The sequence below is a fragment of the Phyllopteryx taeniolatus genome, chromosome 16 (genome assembly GCF_024500385.1).
Source record: "Phyllopteryx taeniolatus isolate TA_2022b chromosome 16, UOR_Ptae_1.2, whole genome shotgun sequence".
NCBI classification, from domain to species: Eukaryota; Metazoa; Chordata; class Actinopteri; order Syngnathiformes; family Syngnathidae; genus Phyllopteryx; species Phyllopteryx taeniolatus.
In genome coordinates, this window is record NC_084517.1 from 20279049 (window position 1) to 20297973 (window position 18925).

Here is an 18925-nt window from a genome sequence, read left to right on the forward strand (position 1 = left end):
TCCCGCGTCAAAATTAATCTTACTTTAGCGTAATGTGAATGTGCATATGACAAACAAGAAGTTTATTGTCACGTCATAATAAATTGGTGTTGCAATGGGGAAATGGACATTTCAAGGCCAATAAAAGTCACCACATCAAATAAGAACATCGTGGATCAAAAGAAGCATGTGTTTAAAAAAAAAAAAAAAAAAAAAAGAGAGAGAAGGGTTGTGGTGGTGTGGGTGGGTAGGTGGGTGGGTGTTGTTCTGCCACGCTTGATCGTGCCCCGAGTCCTGCCCCGCCGCTGCTGATTGGCTGGACGCGCACCCGAGGGGGGAAAGTTTGAATAAAATACAAGAGGATGGCACCAGTGTGGAGTGGAGCGTCTGTGATCCAACAGGACTTCAAAGTCAAATTGCCAAAAAAAAAAGGGGACACTCGCGGTAACTATCCGAGGATGAAGATGACAGCCTCATCGTTGCTGCCGCTGTTGGTTCCGCTCCTCCTGGTAGTGATGCAGTCCGGAGCCGGACTGGGCGCGCGGAGGTTCCGCGGCGGCCGCAACCCGCAACCGCGACGCGCGCCGCCGCCTCCCACATACCGGGCGGCGAGCGGCAACCGGGGTGACGCCACCGAGAGCTTCCCACTGGATTTCACCGCCGTGGAGGAGAACATGGATAACTTCATGACGCAGGTGAAGAACCTGGCGCAGTCGCTGTACCCGTGCTCGGCGCAGAAGCTCGACCACGACATGAGGCTGCACTTTCTGGAGAACGCCTCGGTCACCTGCAACGACGGGAGCCACGCCGGGTACGTAAAAGTTCAAGTTTGCAAAACGCGCGTGTGGTCACTGCTCAACCGCCGACAGAAGCTGCAGGCAAAACGATCCTTTATAGGACACGATTTCCAGACTGCGGCTCCCAAAATGTCATTTTTTCTGAGAAATGATGTCACTAAGCATGAGGTTTCCAGTGTTTGGCGCCTTATACCCTACTATAGAAACAAGCCTTTCCCAAACTGTGGACTGCGGCCAAAAATGGGTCCTGTTTCACTTTATCGATTCACATTGTCAAAGTCAAATGTATTTGAGTGATTGGCAAATTTACATTTGATGTCTGCTATTATAAATTCTGAAACACCTTTTGTGTTGCCTCGCATTAAGTTTATGACCCTTAAATACCAAAATTGGTCCGCTTCAATTTTTATTCGGTTGCATTGTAAAATGTCGCAAGCTAGTTTAGTAATTGGCAAAGATCTTTTCTTTATCCACGTCTGTTATAAATTCTGTAACATCCTGTATGTTGCTCATCATTAGGTTTATTTATTGATTGGCAAAGGCCTTTTTGAGCAACGTCTGTTGTTCTTAATTCTGGATGTAATGTCTGCCGTGTTCTTGATCATTAGCGCGTGTAAATTCTAGTGTCGGGAACGATAAACCGATGCGACCGGACAAAGGCGAGAGATACGACTGTATCGGTAGCAGACTCCGTAATCGATACAAAATCCGCCAGGAATCCTTAGATACTTTGGTTGTAGGCCTGTGGACCAGATATCGCGAGTCTCGGGATCGGTTGCCTGTGCTGTGGCTTTACAGTTTTCATCTCTTAAAACAAGCGCGAGAGCTCTCGCACGGTGTGCCGTTGACGTAATGTTATGCTTACAACCCAAAAGTGGTGGGCACGACCGACACTACTGGTTCTCCTTAGCGTCACTATTTCAACATCAAATAGCTTTTCATTAGTAGCAGTTAGTGGTCACAGCGATAGCAAAATAGCGTGCACAGATGCTACATTTCCCCCGGCAGTTGTAAACATTGAATGCAACTTAACGTTACGCAGTGGCGCTCTCGCTCGCATGGTTTTCGCGGTGCTGGACCACCCTCGTCTCCTTGTTTATGCAGATTATTTTCTTCACAAAATACATTTTTGGGGTCTGTTGAAATAATTAATTTGATGTTTGAAAATTGAGATATATATTTTGTTGTTTATTTATTTAACAGTGCCATAAAGCAACCATTCTTAGAAACAAGTAGTCTTTTACATGTTTGAAAAAAGGGTCAGACAAATGTGATTTTATACAATTGGGTTAAGGCAAGTCAAATCAAAGTTCTTTATGATTAACGTCAACATCAGCAAATGTTAACTATCGCATTGTTTCCGCACCAAATCGAATCATATCGAATAATCGTATCGCTCCCATACTGAACCGCATTGCATCGTTCCGCCCTTTTTGAATCGAATCGTAACCTTTGTATCGAGATATGTATCGAATCAGGCTCATGCCAGAGATTCACTACTTGTCTATTTCATGCTGCTTTTTTACACAGAAATACATGCGGCAATAGTAAATCCAGTAAATAGTACATTTCAATGCTAAAAACGGTTAAGCCACAGAACTCAATGCATGATGATGTCACACGTAAAAAGCTTTTTAAAGTTATTGCGTTCTGTCTTGAGCATGAGTGGGGAACCTTTTGTCCTATCAGGGGCCACTTGGTTTTTATAAAACATTTTAAGTGCCATACAAAATGTAGGAAAATGATTATATACGATGAGCATTGCTGGGTTAAATGTTATTTGGGCTTGAAAAAAAGTGTTTTTTTCTTCTTAGAATTGCACGGCAGGCCAGGTCAGATGTTCTCATTCCCCACCATAATCATAACCGAGGAAATTTTACTTCCCTTTTGTCAACGCTCAAATATATAGAAAATTGTAGCTAGCTGTGCTCCTCATCATGGACTTTTTTGTTGTTTGGAGATCCACCAACGTTATCATCACTGTGATATATACTGGACCAGAATAGAGATGTGCAGACGTGACTAAAAAGAGGTGATGCTACGTTATCTACTCGTGGATTTAACACTAATAATTCTACGTAATTACTCGTTTACCAGGAGTGCGGTAATGCTAAGCTCTTTAGAGACACAGCGGGAGTAACAGTGCAGGGAGACAGTTCACTGGCAGATGGTCTTTTTTTGCATTCAGCACTGTGGTGGTTCTCCGTTAAGATGCTAAATCCATCAGCTCACATTTGCTGACAAATAAAATCATTTAGTATGTGTGAGAATGTCGGATTCGACTTAAGTTTGATCTTCCACTTGTTTAGTGGCATAAAGTGCTTGGAAGTCAACAGCACTGACTGCGGCTTACTATAATAGTGTAAAGTCATTAAACACAGCCAAAGTATGACTCAGCATCCGAGCAAAGAGATTTGTATGCAGTCACTGAAACGTGTTTGGCTGTCGCTGGAGTTTAGTCACGAGTAGTTGCCTGCCGCTGCCTCATTGACACACCCGTGATTATTCGTCTGCTTGGCCCTGGAATTTGTTGCGATGTGCAATGTGAGCTATCGTGCGATTAACGCAATCTAAAATAGCAATCGATTTGGTCATTGGCGTTGTCGTGAGATCACTACCGAAGAATGATGAGCTCAAAGAAACATCCCAGTTCGCGGACTGCTATTTGTACTCTAAGCAGCATAGGGGAGCTTGAGATAAGCAGCATCAGTGATCTTCCAATGCAGTTACCTTTTTGCCATTGCTGCAGCCTGTTGTCACCTTTTTTGGGAAGATCGCAATCAACAAAGCAGCAGGATGCTAACATTCAGGATAAGAGTCCGACTGCCTGACAACAGAAACGGTGAAGGTATTACCGCAGTTAGTTATCTCCCCCGAAGAATTGGAAAGTCCACCATATCAACCCTGGAATGTGTCTGTTTAAAATATATTGTCACGCTGGTCGAAAACTAAAAGGTATCGTGTAAACTGGAGATTGTACATGACGCAATGGCGTATTCTTGGATGTCCCTTAGGTATTACCTGAAAGAATCCAGAGGAAGCAGACGCTGGTTGATATTCCTGGAAGGTAAGTACAAAGAATGTACAGTATATCGCTCTTCCAAATGTTTTTCATTTGAATAACTCTAAACGGACTCTTTGTGCGCGCTCCGTGCAGGCGGCTGGTACTGCTTCAACAAAGAGAACTGCGACAGCCGATACGAGACCATGAGGAGGCTGATGAGCTCGTCCAAGTGGCCTCAAACAAAAACAGGTCGGCGTCACCTCACGTGTCTGCTGTGTATAAGATCATCGGCCTGGAATCACTGCCAAACTAATACCACTTGATCTCAAAGTCTCACAAAATGAACAACACCTCATCTCAATGGCCGCAATGGTTTCTACAAGAGCTCGTCCGATCCTGAATCCCTCGGGTTAAAGACTCAAATGTTCGCAATGACTCAGGAATCACAAGTCCAAGGTCTCCGGCCTCTATAAGTCCTCTGGCTGGCTCCTGCCAAGTAGCTACATAAGGCGAGTTAGCAAACTCACAGAAACACAGAAGACTCGCTGGAAACACTGCAGACTCCGAAGAGTCGCTTGTATTGGTTCACTGATTTGAGGTGGCAGACCCATCTGACACATGGCTGACTTAAGTCTATCAGTTCATGGACTCGAGTTGGCAGACTCACCAGCAGCACAGTGGATTCAGATGATTCGGTCGTATCGGGCCATTGACTCCAGTTACAGGCCAACAACACTAGCCCAAGTGACCTGGATCCCTTTGGTCACGCAGCGTAGTCCACTTTTACCACCACTAGTTCCCAGATGGTATGTCCCAAAGGAACGACAAAACAATACGGCTCCAGCCCAAATTAAACTGTCTGTTGAATGGCGTTAAATCTATGCTGAAGACAGAGATATAAATTTGTCGGGCCCGTGTTGCCATCTCAAGTGCTGCTACGACAAATGTGATCCAAGAGAACCATGAGCTGTGCTCTGCGCACACAAAAAAGAATCAGACCATGAATCTTATGTATCCCCTGAAAGCCCCATTGGCATACAAGAGCCTTCACATACAGCACTAACTGCAATAACCAGAATTATACCAGAATTAAGATTCAGGCATTATTTATGTAGAATTTGGCGAAGAAAGCGCTATGATGCGGATCTGCCTCTTTAACTTCACTTTCCTTTGGGTATAGTTAGGGTATGGTTTGAGTATTATTTTTTTTGCATGACCATTCTTCTCCCAGACCATTGTCCAGGTCAAATAGGTTTTGTGTAAACCTGCTCACTGTCGATGTAAACATTGGCCTCGCTCTGCTGTCGTGACTGTGAGCCAATCGCTTGCGTCTGCGGCGTAAGTCGACCTGGCGCCCGCTGCTCCAAGAACATGGATGCTTCCGCCTTTCGTTGCGGTGTAATAACTATAATCCATGTGGTAATGATGATGAGGAGGAAGAGGATGTGTCTGGGAGTGCCGGAATGGCTAATGATACATGAAGAAGAAGAAGAATCACCTTTTATTGTCATGAACATGCATGCATGCACACGAAATTTGTTCTCTGCATTTAACCCATCACAGTGAACACATACACACGGTGATCTGTCTGCACAGGCACTGGGATTCTGTCTCCGCTGCCGGAGGAAAACCCTCACTGGTGGAATGCCAACATGGTGTAGGTTGACTCGTGTTTGTTTTTTTGTTTTGTACAATTCTTTCAAATGACAGGGTTCCACTTGAACATCCAATGACTTGAATATTGTTCGTAACAGGTACATCCCGTACTGTTCCAGTGATGCTTGGAGCGGCGCCACCGCCAAAACAGAGCACAGTAAGTCATTGCTGGATCGTCTAAATCATAGCATGGAAGGGAAGCAAACTCCAAATTCCACGTGTTCCCTCTGTGTGGTGAGCAGATGGCTATGCATTTATGGGCTCGCTGATCATTCAAGAGGTTGTGAAAGCCTTGCTTAAAAAGGGTCTGGACAACGCCAAGGTTCTGCTGCTGGCTGGGAGCAGGTATGTTCACAAGTAAAAAAAAAAAAAACATTCAAATCGGTGCTGCAATTGCCAATCTATGTCACATTTGCGTGCAGTGCTGGTGGGACGGGGGTGTTGCTGAATGTGGACCGTGTGTCAGAGCTGCTGGAGGGTCTGGGACACACTGGCATACAAGTGCGCGGCCTGGCGGACTCCGGTTGGTTCCTGGACAACAAGCAATATGATTTTACAGACTGCTTGGACGCGGTCAGCTGTGCCCCCACCGAGACCATCAAGAGAGGCATCAAGTAGGCAACTTGGCACTCAGAATCCAGAGGCTATACACGGCTGTCATCTTACAGCAACTAGATCCGATACAAAGTGACACGCAGCAGTGCTCATTTTCTGGAACGTAACAGTATCCCTCACAATATACGTGTAGTTGCACTTGAAGTGCTCATGTTTTGACCTTCATCCGTTCTCCAGCTATTGTGAACCGAGCAGGAAGCCACCCGGATACTAATTTGCCAATCACTGGTGAGATTGCAAGCGCTTGCTTCTGCGGCTTGACGCATGTGCTCCATAGCCAGGGGCTAAACAAAAGTGAGGGAAAAGGCTGTTTCCTGGTCACGGGACACATTAGGATCCAGGCTTCCAAAGGGACAATCATTGACACCCCAAAGCAAGATTGACATGATCAATGTAGTTCAAAAAAAACTTGTCAACATCAATATGTAGCTTCCTTGACAACTGCATAACTTAGCAGAAAATACTGAAGGACCTGGTAGCTATACTGTCCCTATTCAGGGTGTAAACTAGTCACCAGCTTTTTTTCTTATGCTAGTACGCCACCTGCTGGGTCAAGTGGGGCACTGCCCCACTTGGCCCCCGTAAAATGGCACTGATCATTTTATTTGACCTTATCAAACAGGTACTGGGGAGGAGTGGTACCAGAGAAATGCAAACAAGCCCATGAAGGAGAGGAGTGGAATTGTTTCTTTGGCTACCGAGTCTTCCCCTCCATAAAAAGTATGCTTTGGCACCACAGAAACCGCATTCTGTTATCGACAGAAGCATACATGATCCGTTTGGTTTAAATCTGCCCCTATTATACCGACTCGTAGGCCCAGTCTTTGTGGTCCAGTGGCTGTTCGACGAGGCCCAGTTGACAGTGGACAATATTCAGTTGACAGGCCAGCCAGTGCAGGAAGGCCAGTGGCGTTACATCCAAAATCTGGGCATTGAGCTAAGGAACACCCTAAAAGATGTACCGTAAGTTAACCTCATGTATTTAGGGGGGAAAGGAGAACAAAGTTGTTGGATTTTTAACACGGCGCCTGACTGAAAATGTCGTCCATTTTAGGGCTATGTTCGCCCCAGCATGCCTCTCTCATGAAGTCATCACAAGAAAGTGAGTTTGAAGCGCCGCTGTCTATCATTTGGTGGGCATACTTTTGAGTTAACAGCGCCCTCTTGTGTCGTCTTACAGCTACTGGACGGACGTGCAGGTCAAAGGTACTTCCTTGCCCCGGGCACTGCACTGCTGGGACCGCAGTCTCCACGACAACAGGAACAACAAAGCCCCGCCCAAAGGCTGCCCCGTGCATTTGATCGACAGCTGCCCGTGGCCGCACTGCAACCCCACCTGCCCCACCATCCGAGACCAGTTTACGGGCCAAGAGATGAACGTCATCCAGTTCCTCATGCACATGGGCTTCGACGTGCAGAAGATGGCCCAGCAGCAGGGAATGGACCCCAGCAAGCTACTGGGCATGCTTAGCAGTGGCAGCTAAGGGGACTCGTACAAACAAACAAACCAAAAAAAAAAAACACACTTAACAGTATCTTCAAGCTAAAGCCCAAGTAGGGTTGTGGCTGGTCTCTCTGGCCAGTGTCAATACCTGATACCTCCAACCAATCTCTCTACCTTACTCTCCCCCCTTGTGACACCCTGCTTAATGTTGCACCTCAAAACAAAAAACAAACCAAAAAAAACAACAACAAAACGCTCACCGTATTTCCGCATATAGTGGCGGGGGAAGTTTATTTACTCAAACGCTATTATGCATTTATTTGTACAAATACATTTTTGGAATAATATGAAACCATATTATTTGTATATTGCGCTTAAAAACAAAAGGACTATTATCGAGAAATGCAGCGAAAGGCAAATAACCAAGGCAGGAGGTAATAAGTCGAGTAGCTCCCCAGATGGACGCACATAATATTGTGGAGCAACCACATGTCAAGACTTTCCTGGAGTCAACTGCTAATCAATGTCTCCAGATAACGGAAGATAATCATTAATACTGCGCGGGGAACTCATTTAAATGTGATAATGTTCTCTGTGCTTCAGTGCTGCTATTTTGGTGAACTCCTGCATTAGTTGAGTTTAAAGCATTTATGAACTGGGAATCTTCACTGGCGTCTATTGGACTTTATTTGAGGTGGATAATGCCATCTAAGTGGGGTGAGGTGTCAATTACAGGGATGGCCACTAGTTGAGGAAATACAGTATACTTGTCCCATAGTCCCTCCCGAACGACTCACTACTGCTCACAAATGATGGGGGCCACATGCTGTAAAGACAACTACTCAAACTTGTAATCCAGTTACTGATCAGCAGCCTTCCTCATAGATTGAATTGAAATCGAAGCTCTGCTAGTTAGTGGACCCGGAGGCGTTTTACAGTCATTATGTTGAGCCACATACACACACACACACACACCATAGTGCCATTGAATCTAAAGTGGACCTCTTGCAAGTGGATCATTCAAGATCCAAAGAACATACTGTAAATTAGGCTCCGCGCTAGTGTTCCCAATCCTCAGATCAATGCAATGAGCATCTAAAAGGGGACAAATATTGTCTATTGTATATGTAGAGTATTTGTATAGGTTCTTTCAATGTCAACTCCATGCTTATATTTCATATTAGAGATCACCTTTTAATCTAATGGCAATGCTGTATGGACTGGTGTCTTTCTAAGGACCTCTTTCCTCACACCAACCACAGAAGGAACTGTATTACTAATTGTAATTTTATTCTGTAACATATTTTTAACAGGAGAAACTCGAACTACATCGGTTATTTACATATTTATTTTGTTATGTAAATCATATTTATAAGTGCTATTTTTTTCGCAGAGAAGTGATTCTTTGAAAAATTGTAAATACATGGATGTGTTTTTTCCCTCTTTGTGTTGACTGCATGTCTTTGTATCAGACCTGAAAGAAAAGACACATTACATACGTACAAAGGGAAAAAAAAATGTTCTCTTCGTTATTTTTTTGATGATCACAATCACCTTCCAATTTATTACATGCATTATAGCATTTTTTTTTCCAGGTCTGACAAACTTAAAATAAGTAAATGACAAGGTAGGTAGGTGCATCTGATTGACATGAAATCCAGCATGCATCTACATCAAGACCGGGCGTACAAAAATCACCAAAGGACCGCCACTCTAAATGCAGTTGGTGAGTCATTTTGGTTTGAAGGTTCAATTTTTTTTAGGGATTTGGCCCATGTTCTAAGGTCCTAATTGAATAAGCTACTCTCGAGTTCCCAATTTTTGAGCTGTTAGATTATTAGCCTGAATGTTTTGCGGCTCATATATTAGTTTCTGCGGGCTAGCACAGTTGCTAATGAGCTGTTAACTCAAGTGTACTTGTAGCCCAAGTGTGAAGCCGTTGGTGTGTTTTTTTTTTTTTTAAAGAATGGCTATCAGGTAGCACACTAGCTAACAAGCTGTTAGTGCTATAGTGCTGGTGCTGTGTGTTAGCAGTTAGCATGCTAGCAAAACACATTTAAGTTAATTCCAAAATATAAAGGGTTTTCTCAGAACTAGAGAGAGGTACGTTAATAAATGAAATGTATTCTCTTAAGTGCACGTTTGGAGCTTTGTTTTATTAACACATTTCTATCCATATTTTCTATGCAGGGAAATACAGTACGCACATCTCCAAGTTTCTCATCCGCACATATTTACAAAAGCCGTAGCTAGGCCAAAATATCATCATCAGGAATCCCAGGTACACTGTCTATTCAACATCCGAGCATACAAGTATCAGTACGGTAAGTATTTTCGGTAACTACTAATTCATGTTCACTTCCTAGCTCAAATCTACCATTGCTTCTGTATAATTTTCCTGTTGGATAGTGTATAATTGCTGTCTCTAATGGGCGTGTCAGCATTCCGCCCTGTCATTACACGGTGTATAAATGCCGGTTTCTTATGGCAGGAGCTCTGACTCAGCCTCCCAAGAAAGACGACTCCTCTACTGCCCACCACATGTAGCCTCCCACACTGCTGTGGAATATAGAGACCCTATTTATAGCGTTAGCCAGGGGCCTGTAACCCTGTACATGGCAAACTTTCATTTAAACAGCCGTCTCGAACAATCCACCACGACACCCGGTCAGACACAAGAAACACGGGGACAAGGGAGGACGACCAAATTTTGACAGTTTTTCGATGGAGGGCTACAATGAAGACGCCAAAGAACTTGACTGACAGGAGCACAAACAAGCGCACCTGTTGGCCACTGAGGGCTATTGTTGGATGAACGATCCCTGGATATGACCTGAGGAAGGCTTATGGAACAGGACCGACCTTGTAATACACTGGAGAACTTTTTAAGAGCGCAAGCAAAGAAAGATTTCATTGACAGGCTGCCACGATTCTCAACGGTATTTGACTGCTTTTTTGTAACAGGACTGATACGTCTATTTTATTGCTTACAGTCATGTACAGAAAAGACTAATACTAATCGAGAGTAACTTATTGTCATGACTTACTCTGCTTGCTTTAAGTAGTAGAATCTACTGTAAAGGGTTTATAAGAGAGAAGCTGTAATGCCAGCTCTGGAGGAAACGAAGTACAGACCCTTGTAATTAAGGACTCCCTTTAAAAAGCAACCAAGAAAGGGGCTGAGACTGTTTCGATAAGAATTTCAACAGTTGTTACGAGTGGTTAACACTTATACATGATGGATGCTCGCGGTGGACACTACCTCAACAAAGAAGCCGTGTTGTCACCTTTAGGTGCAGCCCGAATGTGCCAGCTGCTCTTCGGCTCCACCATCATCGCCTTAGTGTCGCACAGTGCAGGCTACAGCGCCACCTATGGGTACTTCTGCATGTTCACGTGGTGCTTCTGCTTTGCTGTGACGCTGGTGGTGTTCAGCCTGGACATAACACGACTCCACGTCTGCATACCCATCTCGTGGGACAACCTAACGGTGGCTTTCGCCATGCTGGCGACACTCATGTACATCACCGCCTCCGTGGTGTACCCCGTCTACTTCCTGGAAATGGACTGCCCCAACGAGGGCTGCGATGAGCAAGCCTACCGCATCGCTGTGACTGTGATCTCCAGTGTCTGCGTCTTCCCTTACGCCACCGAAGTGTTCATAACTCGGGCCAAACCGGGCGCTGTGGTTGGGTACATGGCAACCGTGTCTGGTCTACTCAAGGTGGTCCAGGGATTTGTGGCCTGCATTATTTTTGGAGCTCTTGATAATTACAGCGAGTATGACAACTACATAGCCACTGAGTACTGCGTGGTAGTGTACAGCCTTTGCTTCACTATCACTGTGCTGGTGGTCATACTGACAATATCTGGGAGGACATCTTCCCTGGGCTTCCCTTTTGACCGGTTCGTGGTCATCTACACCTTTATGTCTGTGATCCTCTACCTCAGCACCGCACTGGTGTGGCCCATCTTCAGCTTTGACAAGAAGTACAGCTCGACGACTCGCCCGGAGAACTGTCCACGTGGAGAATGCCCGTGGGAAAGCAAGCTGGTGGTGGCCGTGTTCACCAACGTCAACCTGATTCTTTACTTTGTTGACCTGATCTACTCACAGAGGATTCGCTTTGTCACAAACGCTGCCGTCTGAATTTCCATGTTAGACCTTTGCTAGGATCATTCTTTGAATAAAGACTGGGCTCCGCAGAACTAAGCATTACATCAACCTCGAGAACTTCAGCTAAAACTGCAAGAGATTTACAAGACTGAGTCATCGGCTGACTATACCCAGCACCAAAAACAGGGACGTGACTAAAGCCGGGCAAATACATACTGACAATTGGACCTAATTTGAAAAATTTTCCGCCCTCGCTAGCAAAGGCCAGATTCTCAGATGTCTCTGAAAAATGATCCTGAGTTATTATCCAGTGGTGTGGGGTGTGTTAAGAGTGATTTTTCCTCCCCAATATGCTCAGAAAACAGTGAGGGCTGATCATTGTCAATGATAAACCTGTTTAATATTTAGGGTGGCAAATCCTCGTGTGTGGTCAACACGGAGTTGGGCTGAGGCAAAGACTCTCCGACTGTGACATGAAACAGAATGCTGTACTCAAATGGAGGAGCAACTGGTTATGTTGAGTGTTTGTAAAATGTCTCACACGTCACAGTTAGCCTAGCTTTTTTCTACTTTAACTTGGTGTTGGCCATCTTGTGTACACCACACACTATAGGAGCGGTAAGCACACACCAGGTGGGCACTTGGGGTCTCTACCATTGTAAAAATTGGTTAATATTAAAAATCAGTACGTGTGTACCCCACTTATTTTTTTCTTGGTAATGATTACAATATCAGTATTATGCCATATCCTAAACAAATTGATCTATGCACTATGTATCTAACTGTTGAGCGCATATCTCATACTGATACACATATATTGAATTGACAGTTTGCACTGAGCATAGCCTTTGACTTTTAGCTCCCCGGTTATTTTTCTGTTGTCCTCCTGCCAAATGTTCATATTAGCATAATTTTTCTATTATCCACTGAATGTTATGTATTTTTGAATGCAATAGTTTGTCTCCAGTATTAATTTGTTTACTTATATAACCATATTTATATAACAATTTCCTTCTCTGTTGGACCATTTTAAATACCAATAAATTACTAAAGTAGATTTTCACACTTTTTAGAGGGCAGGTCGCCAACATTGATAAACAGCCTAAATTTATCTGATTTTGAAGAAGTCTGTCTTAAAACCTATATGAACTCTGCTGTGTGTGAAAGGAAGTTACCTGCTGTAAAAGTAAACACAACCAAAATAAAAAGTAAAACTACTCATTTTTTGAAGAGGCCATACAAAACATGGAAAGGTGTTTTAAATAAAGATGGTTCTCTAAGTATTTCTGGAATCACTCATTGTTTGGTTAGTGTATAATAAGTGTATTTATATTATTTAAACTAATACGTTGGTGCAATTTATATTTCTCATATTGTACTAACAAGCCAGACCCTGTATTATGTTGCAATAAATTCTACTTTGGGTTCTATAGTTATTAACATAACATCAGGAAGCCACTTAAGAAGGGACAGACTGGGAACTAAACCTCCATAATCGGGTTTGTGGAAAAAAATGTCTCTCAGGCATGTATAAAATGTTTTGTTGAAGTGTCTTTGAGTAATTTAGTCACACATAATGGCTAGCCTGCTTGCTAAGGTCAGCCTTAAAGCATGCTACTTACATGTGTGCCATTAATCCAACCAACAGAAAAGTCAATTAATTGGCTAGTCACTCAGTGATCATGTTAACTATGTCTAAATTTCCACCACGTCTATTTTTGAATCAACTTTCCTGTTGAAATGTAAATTACAGCCGGCATTCCGTCGTCCTTTCAAGCAGCTGACCTCATGTAACATCTTTACCAACTGACACTTCACACATTTAAACTATGGCGGCAGGGACGAAGGCTAAAATAATAATTCAAGCCAGTTAAAGTGTTTTCTCAATCACTCCGCCTTGGTCAAATGACGGAATGATTTGTTTACTAATCGTGCCATCACAGTTTTTGCCACCTGGAAGTATGTGAGGTCAGGTGAAAAGGTCAATGGTCAGACCCAAAACAATTGAAAAACTAAACGCCTATCTGGGCGTGTTCAGATCATGTCAGGGGTGATTCAAAAGCATAAACGGCAAAAATGCCAAATTTGGATACTTTCTGGACATTTTGAATAGTTTCTTTCCATTAAAATACAACAATGAGCACTTATTAAGAGGATAGTTAGCGACACTGAACTTTGCTAACACTAATTATCGCCCAATTTGTTAGCCCATTCTGACGTGCCTATAACGAATTCAATATAGGCTCATAATTATTACTTAATTTAAAATTATTACTATTTATTAACTTTCATATTTGCTTTGTAAAGCAGAATTCCCACAATACAGCTGCCTTTTACACAAACTTGCACATTTGCACAAACTGATGCAATCGGTTGTGCCTTCAAAATAGCCCGCCCTCAATTTGTCATTTGCGACGACGTCGTTGGTCGTTTATGTTTACGTTAAAGAAGCGCGCGCGGGCATTGGCTCTCGTACCCGTCCGTCAAAAGTTTCGCCCTCGGGTACTTTTCACAAGGCGAGAACGACGTTGAAACTAGTACTTCGTGAAACATTTCGTCTTTATATCGGTAAGTTTCTGTCTCTTTTATGAGTGTCTTTCGGTATTCGGTTATATGGCTGCTACAGACATGTTTAAGAAAGATTAGCTTAGATAACATTGTTATTATTTAGAAAAAAAGCTAACCAGTACAGTATTAAGTATTATTATGTATACTTATAACTGATAAGAGATCTATAATTTATATGATACTTATGTAGTTTATGGCCTACTTGGAATATAAATATATTATTTAACATACTTTTTTATTTTTTAAATACTTTTTAATATTTTGTGTATGACTATTTCTTGCCTTTAATATATAAATATCATATACTTTCCATTATATTTGTAATATACAATCATATTTACATCTATGTTCTTGTAAGTTTACTTTTATAAACCATAATTGAGCCAATTGTTTTTTGGAGAGGCATTAGAATATTATACTGACAAGGACGTGACATTTAGTACAATTTAAAAAAAACAAAAAAACAACAACATTTCCCTCAATTTGAACACCACTTGCCCACCTCGAACACACCTGCTCACTCCACCTGTAAAGCTGCTCAGAATTCAACGATGCGGTTGGCCGAGACACGTCAAGTGGAACCTTACAATGCACGCGGTCGGTCTGCATTCATTCAGTTTAGCTGCAGTGGATAAAATAAGCATACATTAATACCGTATTGGATAGCAAGTGTTGGTGAATATAATCTAATAATAGATTTAATTTTGATCTTTCGAAAAATGCAGTGCCAGGATGCCGTTGTACAGTATACGTCATTGCTTCGTAACCTGTAAAAATGGCTGATTACTACTTATCTATTTGCCATTTTAAACACATGTATTGCAAACGACTCTTTATGGTTAGTTTGGCACTCGGTGCTTTACGTTGAGCAGCGAGTCAGGTGATTAGCCTTTAACTTCCACCACTCCCAATACGGGTCCACTGTAGTGGTTCATTTACAATCGTTGGCCAAATTATTCACATCTCAAGTCGACTTGCTAATTTCAAATGGTGTCCATTGGCAGGTAGGATGAGCGTGGGCTTCATAGGAGCGGGCCAGGTGGCTCACGCACTGGTGCGAGGCTTCACGGCGGCGGGTATGTGTGGCTTCCGACCCTAACTCATTCGTGTTGTTGATCGCACCGTGAACTGATCTGTGTACATGCCCAGATGTAATTGCAGCTCAAAGAATCACAGCCAGCTCCCCAGACACAGATCTCAAGGTACAAGTTTGAAAAAGATGCCTTTTTTGTGTGTGTGCGGCTTGTGAGCCAATGACAATATACTGTATGTCCAGAAATTAAGGGTTTCACGACGAGCAACAAAGAGACAGTGAACAAGAGTGACGTCCTCTTCCTAGCTGTTAAGCCCCACACCATTCCCTTTGTGCTGGACGAGATTGGACCGAACATCGAAGAGCGCCATCTTATCGTGTCCTGTGCTGCAGGTGTCACCGTCAGCTCCAATAGACAAGGCGAGCCATCCATTTTCTATCGCGCTTGTCCTCATTAGGGTCACGGGTGAGCTGCAGCCTATCTCGGCTGACTTAGGGTGACAGCCAATTGCACAACACATAATGGAATCGTAACCAGTCTCTGCCTTTGTAGAAGCTGCTCCAGTATCGCGCTGCCCCCAAGGTAATACGTTGCATGACCAACACTCCCGTGGTTGTGCGTGAAGGGGCTACTGTGTACGTCACGGGCACCCATGCCGACGTGGAGGACGGAAAGCTACTGGAGCAGCTGATAGCCAGCGTGGCATACTGCACTGAGGTGGAGGAGGACCTCATTGATGCCGTTACAGGCCTGAGTGGAAGCGGACCTGCTTACGTGAGTCACTTTACTCGTGCTGAAGACTGATGTTTACATTGTGTGTGTGTGTGTGTGTGTGTGTGTGTGTGTGTGTGTGTGTGTGTGAATGGGCTGACAGATGTTCGCATTATGTGATGGGTCATTTTCATGTAATTTGATCAATAATGGTAAAGACATACCCCACTGAATTTCCATTTGAAAACAGTATTTGAATTACTAGCATGTTGTCATTCAAATGGTAATAATTGTTTCTAATGAAAACAAAATATTTGAAAGTAATATTTTTCAAACTTTTAATTTCAAAATGTCCGTACCGTTGTGTGTCCCAAATCAAGTTTCATGATTAGCAACATGTTTTCTGAAGATGCTCATGACATTTTGGGATATAGAGGATTTTTCACCTATTGCTTAAAGCTATAATCCACAACAATTTTTTGTTAAAAGAAGTCATTTTCACCCAAGCCACTACAAGAGTAGATGACAGAATGCTGATTAAGCAGTGTCAGCTTGTGACACATCTTGCTCTATTTTTCAACATTTATTTTTTAATATTCAGTGACTATCCTATACATTCCCACGCTGGATCACTTGGTGGTGCGCTAAAATGACGTAGCGGAAATGACGATTCGTGGGCGCCAGAAATCGCGGATTATAGCTTTAATATGCCCTTTTCTTCAAAACAAACGCAAATGCGTCATTGTAGTACGTTTTGGGGTTCTTTTACAAAGTCTGTCTTTGTGACTCAAGCTGTCTTTACAGTTAATTTCACTGGTGAGAGCCTCATTATGTTGTTGCAATACACCAGAGGGATCTGTGAGCTGAACTCCCAGGATGAGGCAGTGATTTTGCATTCACACAATAGCAGACAGCAAAATTAATGGCTTTACATCTGAGATACGAATGCATCTGTGAACGGGAAACAATTACTGCATTTACTCTATCCCTTCATAATGTGACTTATGGGCAGACATGTTTACGTTAGCTATACACAGTGACACCGTGTCTCACTTTGTCATCTTCCACTTGAACGAATAGACATCTTTCCTTGAATAGATACTTCTTTGTCCGGACACTGTCCCGGAATCCAGCAGAGAAGAGTAAGCGGTCATCAATGACACAATTAGCGCTTGGCCGATAACATCTTAATCTTCTTGTTCTTGAAAGGACGGCGCTCGGATGGTATTAGACTCGGAGCAACACCCCGGGCAGCTCAAGGACAACGTTTGCTGGCCGGTGGGCACCATCATCCATGCCCTCCACGTCATGGAGCGCGCCGGCTTCCGCAGCCTCCTCATCAACGCCGTCGAGGCCTCTTGCGTTTGGACAAGGTAACCGCGACAAAATGACTGTACGTTGTCAATGCAGGATGTCCATCTGATTGTGACGTTCGACGTTGGCTTAGTCACTCTCTCGGTTAGCTTTTTGTGAACCAAGGACTTTGATTTGCTAAGTTAGTGTGTCACACTAGGCACTAGCTTCCCTATTGTTTCAGTGTCATGGTAGTTGAGCAGAAGTATTGCTTCTGTTCAGCCATGTTTAGCGCAGTTTTAGATTGGTGGGTTTCTACTTCTGTTTTTTTCCCCCTCACTATTCCCGTTAGCTTGGCCGGATTCTCAGCCAGATTTTTGTGAACAAAGGTCTTTGATTTAGAACTGTGATGTCCACTTGTTTGTGTTGTTTGACAAGGAGGAGCACTGAGTAAAACTGAAGAATGCTACATAAGCTTCTCACACTAGTTGCTAGCTTCCATATTCTTCATTGTAGTTGAGCATAAGTGTTTAGCGCTGTTATTACGCTCGATAGTTAGCAGCCATATGTCTATGACTTTTTTTTTTTTTAAGGGAACTTCAATCGTTGGCAGGCCAGGAGAGAATCTCCACGGCTGCCATCAAGAAGACGACCCTGGACAAAGTGATGCAGCAGCCAGGGGTGACCGTGAAGGCCGTGGGCGTACGATCACACGGGATCAGCATCTTCAACAACTGCAACAATCGGAAAACAAAGAATAATTGATCAAGAACTAAGACACTATTATTTAGCTAACCAATTACAATACCTCATCAAATGGTTGCACCACAGTGAGGAGTGTGATTCTTGGCTAGAATAGGAACAAACAGACTGCAACAACATCAAACTACCAAGACTCCCATTTATTTCTACTAGTCTTAAACGCTATAAATGTTTCAAGAATCCAATAATCGCATCCACCTTAACGGCTTGGTGGCCAAGTTCAGTATCGACAGGATCTCAATTAGCTCCCAGTATACTCTCCCCAATCTGTCATAATCCAGATTTCGAAATTAATAATATAACCCTTCATTTTAGCACATGGGAACAACATGTAATTAACCACCTACAACAACTATTTAACAATAATGTTTTTAGGACACGCGATGAACCGTTCCAAGAATTCCAAATAACAGCCTGAAACTTTCTTCAATACAATAAATTAAAAGCAGCAATAATAAAAAAAAAGAATACCAACACTCCAGAGCACCCTTTAACTGCCGGAGTTTGTCAAGCAAATAATGAAGCTTCTCCCGCAAAGTAAATGAAATCTCTCAAAAGTTTATAAATTAATTTCATGTACTAAATCAATGCACTTACCAATCACCAAATGGGAAGAAGATCTCTCCATGTCTGCTGACCGTAGCTACTGGATAAATATTTGTAACAATACGTTTAGAATGACAAAAAACACAAATCTACAGTTTATACAATATAAAGTGCTCCAGAGAAAACAGGCAGTACACTATGCATAAAATGGGTTTCTCTCCATCTAATATATGTGTGCAATGCACCAAAAATACCCCGGACACGTATTTTCATACTATATGGGAATGTACACCAATTCAATGCTTTTGGTCTTCGGTTATACAAAAACTGGGGGGGGGGGGCGTGGGGCGTGGGGCGTGGTTGGTGCTGCGGGTCTGGGCGGGATGGCCCTCTTCTTCA

At 43.1% G+C, this 18925-nt stretch overlaps 3 protein-coding genes across 5 annotated transcripts; all 3 read left to right on the top strand.

Annotated features, from left to right (window-relative positions):
* The first annotated feature begins 231 nt into the window (after nucleotides 1–231).
* Nucleotides 232–8934, top strand: notum1a (notum, palmitoleoyl-protein carboxylesterase a). The gene is made up of 11 exons (XM_061749678.1): nucleotides 232–790; nucleotides 3791–3843; nucleotides 3934–4029; nucleotides 5377–5437; nucleotides 5535–5593; nucleotides 5679–5781; nucleotides 5859–6050; nucleotides 6674–6771; nucleotides 6867–7014; nucleotides 7106–7153; nucleotides 7232–8934. Exons 1-11 carry the CDS (start codon nucleotides 342–344, stop codon nucleotides 7533–7535), a joined length of 1611 nt encoding a protein of 536 aa, XP_061605662.1. The 5' UTR covers nucleotides 232–341; the 3' UTR covers nucleotides 7536–8934.
* An 861-nt stretch (nucleotides 8935–9795) lies between these two features.
* LOC133466203 (pyrroline-5-carboxylate reductase 1, mitochondrial-like) lies at nucleotides 9796–18835 on the top strand. Of its 3 annotated transcripts, none has more exons than XM_061749682.1 (7): nucleotides 9796–10434; nucleotides 15185–15256; nucleotides 15330–15382; nucleotides 15457–15633; nucleotides 15767–15988; nucleotides 17135–17298; nucleotides 17812–18835. In XM_061749682.1, exons 5-7 carry the CDS (start codon nucleotides 15809–15811, stop codon nucleotides 17981–17983), a joined length of 516 nt encoding a protein of 171 aa, XP_061605666.1. In that variant the 5' UTR covers nucleotides 9796–10434; nucleotides 15185–15256; nucleotides 15330–15382; nucleotides 15457–15633; nucleotides 15767–15808; the 3' UTR covers nucleotides 17984–18835. The 3 variants fall into 3 exon arrangements, with proteins under 3 accessions (XP_061605666.1, XP_061605665.1, XP_061605664.1); XM_061749681.1 differs by lacking the exon at nucleotides 9796–10434 and adding an exon at nucleotides 14080–14180 and having other exon boundaries at nucleotides 15457–15679; XM_061749680.1 differs by lacking the exon at nucleotides 9796–10434 and adding an exon at nucleotides 14080–14180.
* On the top strand, nucleotides 10430–12895 carry LOC133466202 (myeloid-associated differentiation marker-like protein 2). Its single transcript, XM_061749679.1, has one exon. The coding sequence runs from the start codon at nucleotides 10731–10733 to the stop codon at nucleotides 11643–11645; it is 915 nt and encodes a 304-aa protein (XP_061605663.1). The 5' UTR covers nucleotides 10430–10730; the 3' UTR covers nucleotides 11646–12895.
* Nucleotides 18836–18925: the final 90 nt, after the last annotated feature.

What these genes read in the sequence shown, in the direction of transcription:
- notum1a (XM_061749678.1), top strand. Translation starts at nt 342, where the DNA reads ATGGCACCAGTGTGGAGTGGAGCGTCTGTGATCCAACAGGACTTCAAA. An exon ending in CTGGTTGATATTCCTGGAAG is followed by an intron (nt 3,844 to 3,933) that starts GTAAGTACAAAG and finishes CGCTCCGTGCAG; the next exon opens with GCGGCTGGTACTGCTTCAAC. An exon ending in AGTCTTCCCCTCCATAAAAA is followed by an intron (nt 6,772 to 6,866) that starts GTATGCTTTGGC and finishes ACCGACTCGTAG; the next exon opens with GCCCAGTCTTTGTGGTCCAG.
- LOC133466202 (XM_061749679.1), top strand. Translation starts at nt 10,731, where the DNA reads ATGATGGATGCTCGCGGTGGACACTACCTCAACAAAGAAGCCGTGTTG.
- LOC133466203 (XM_061749682.1), top strand. Translation starts at nt 15,809, where the DNA reads ATGACCAACACTCCCGTGGTTGTGCGTGAAGGGGCTACTGTGTACGTC. An exon ending in GTGGAAGCGGACCTGCTTAC is followed by an intron (nt 15,989 to 17,134) that starts GTGAGTCACTTT and finishes TGTTCTTGAAAG; the next exon opens with GACGGCGCTCGGATGGTATT. An exon ending in GCCTCTTGCGTTTGGACAAG is followed by an intron (nt 17,299 to 17,811) that starts GTAACCGCGACA and finishes TTTTTTTTTAAG; the next exon opens with GGAACTTCAATCGTTGGCAG.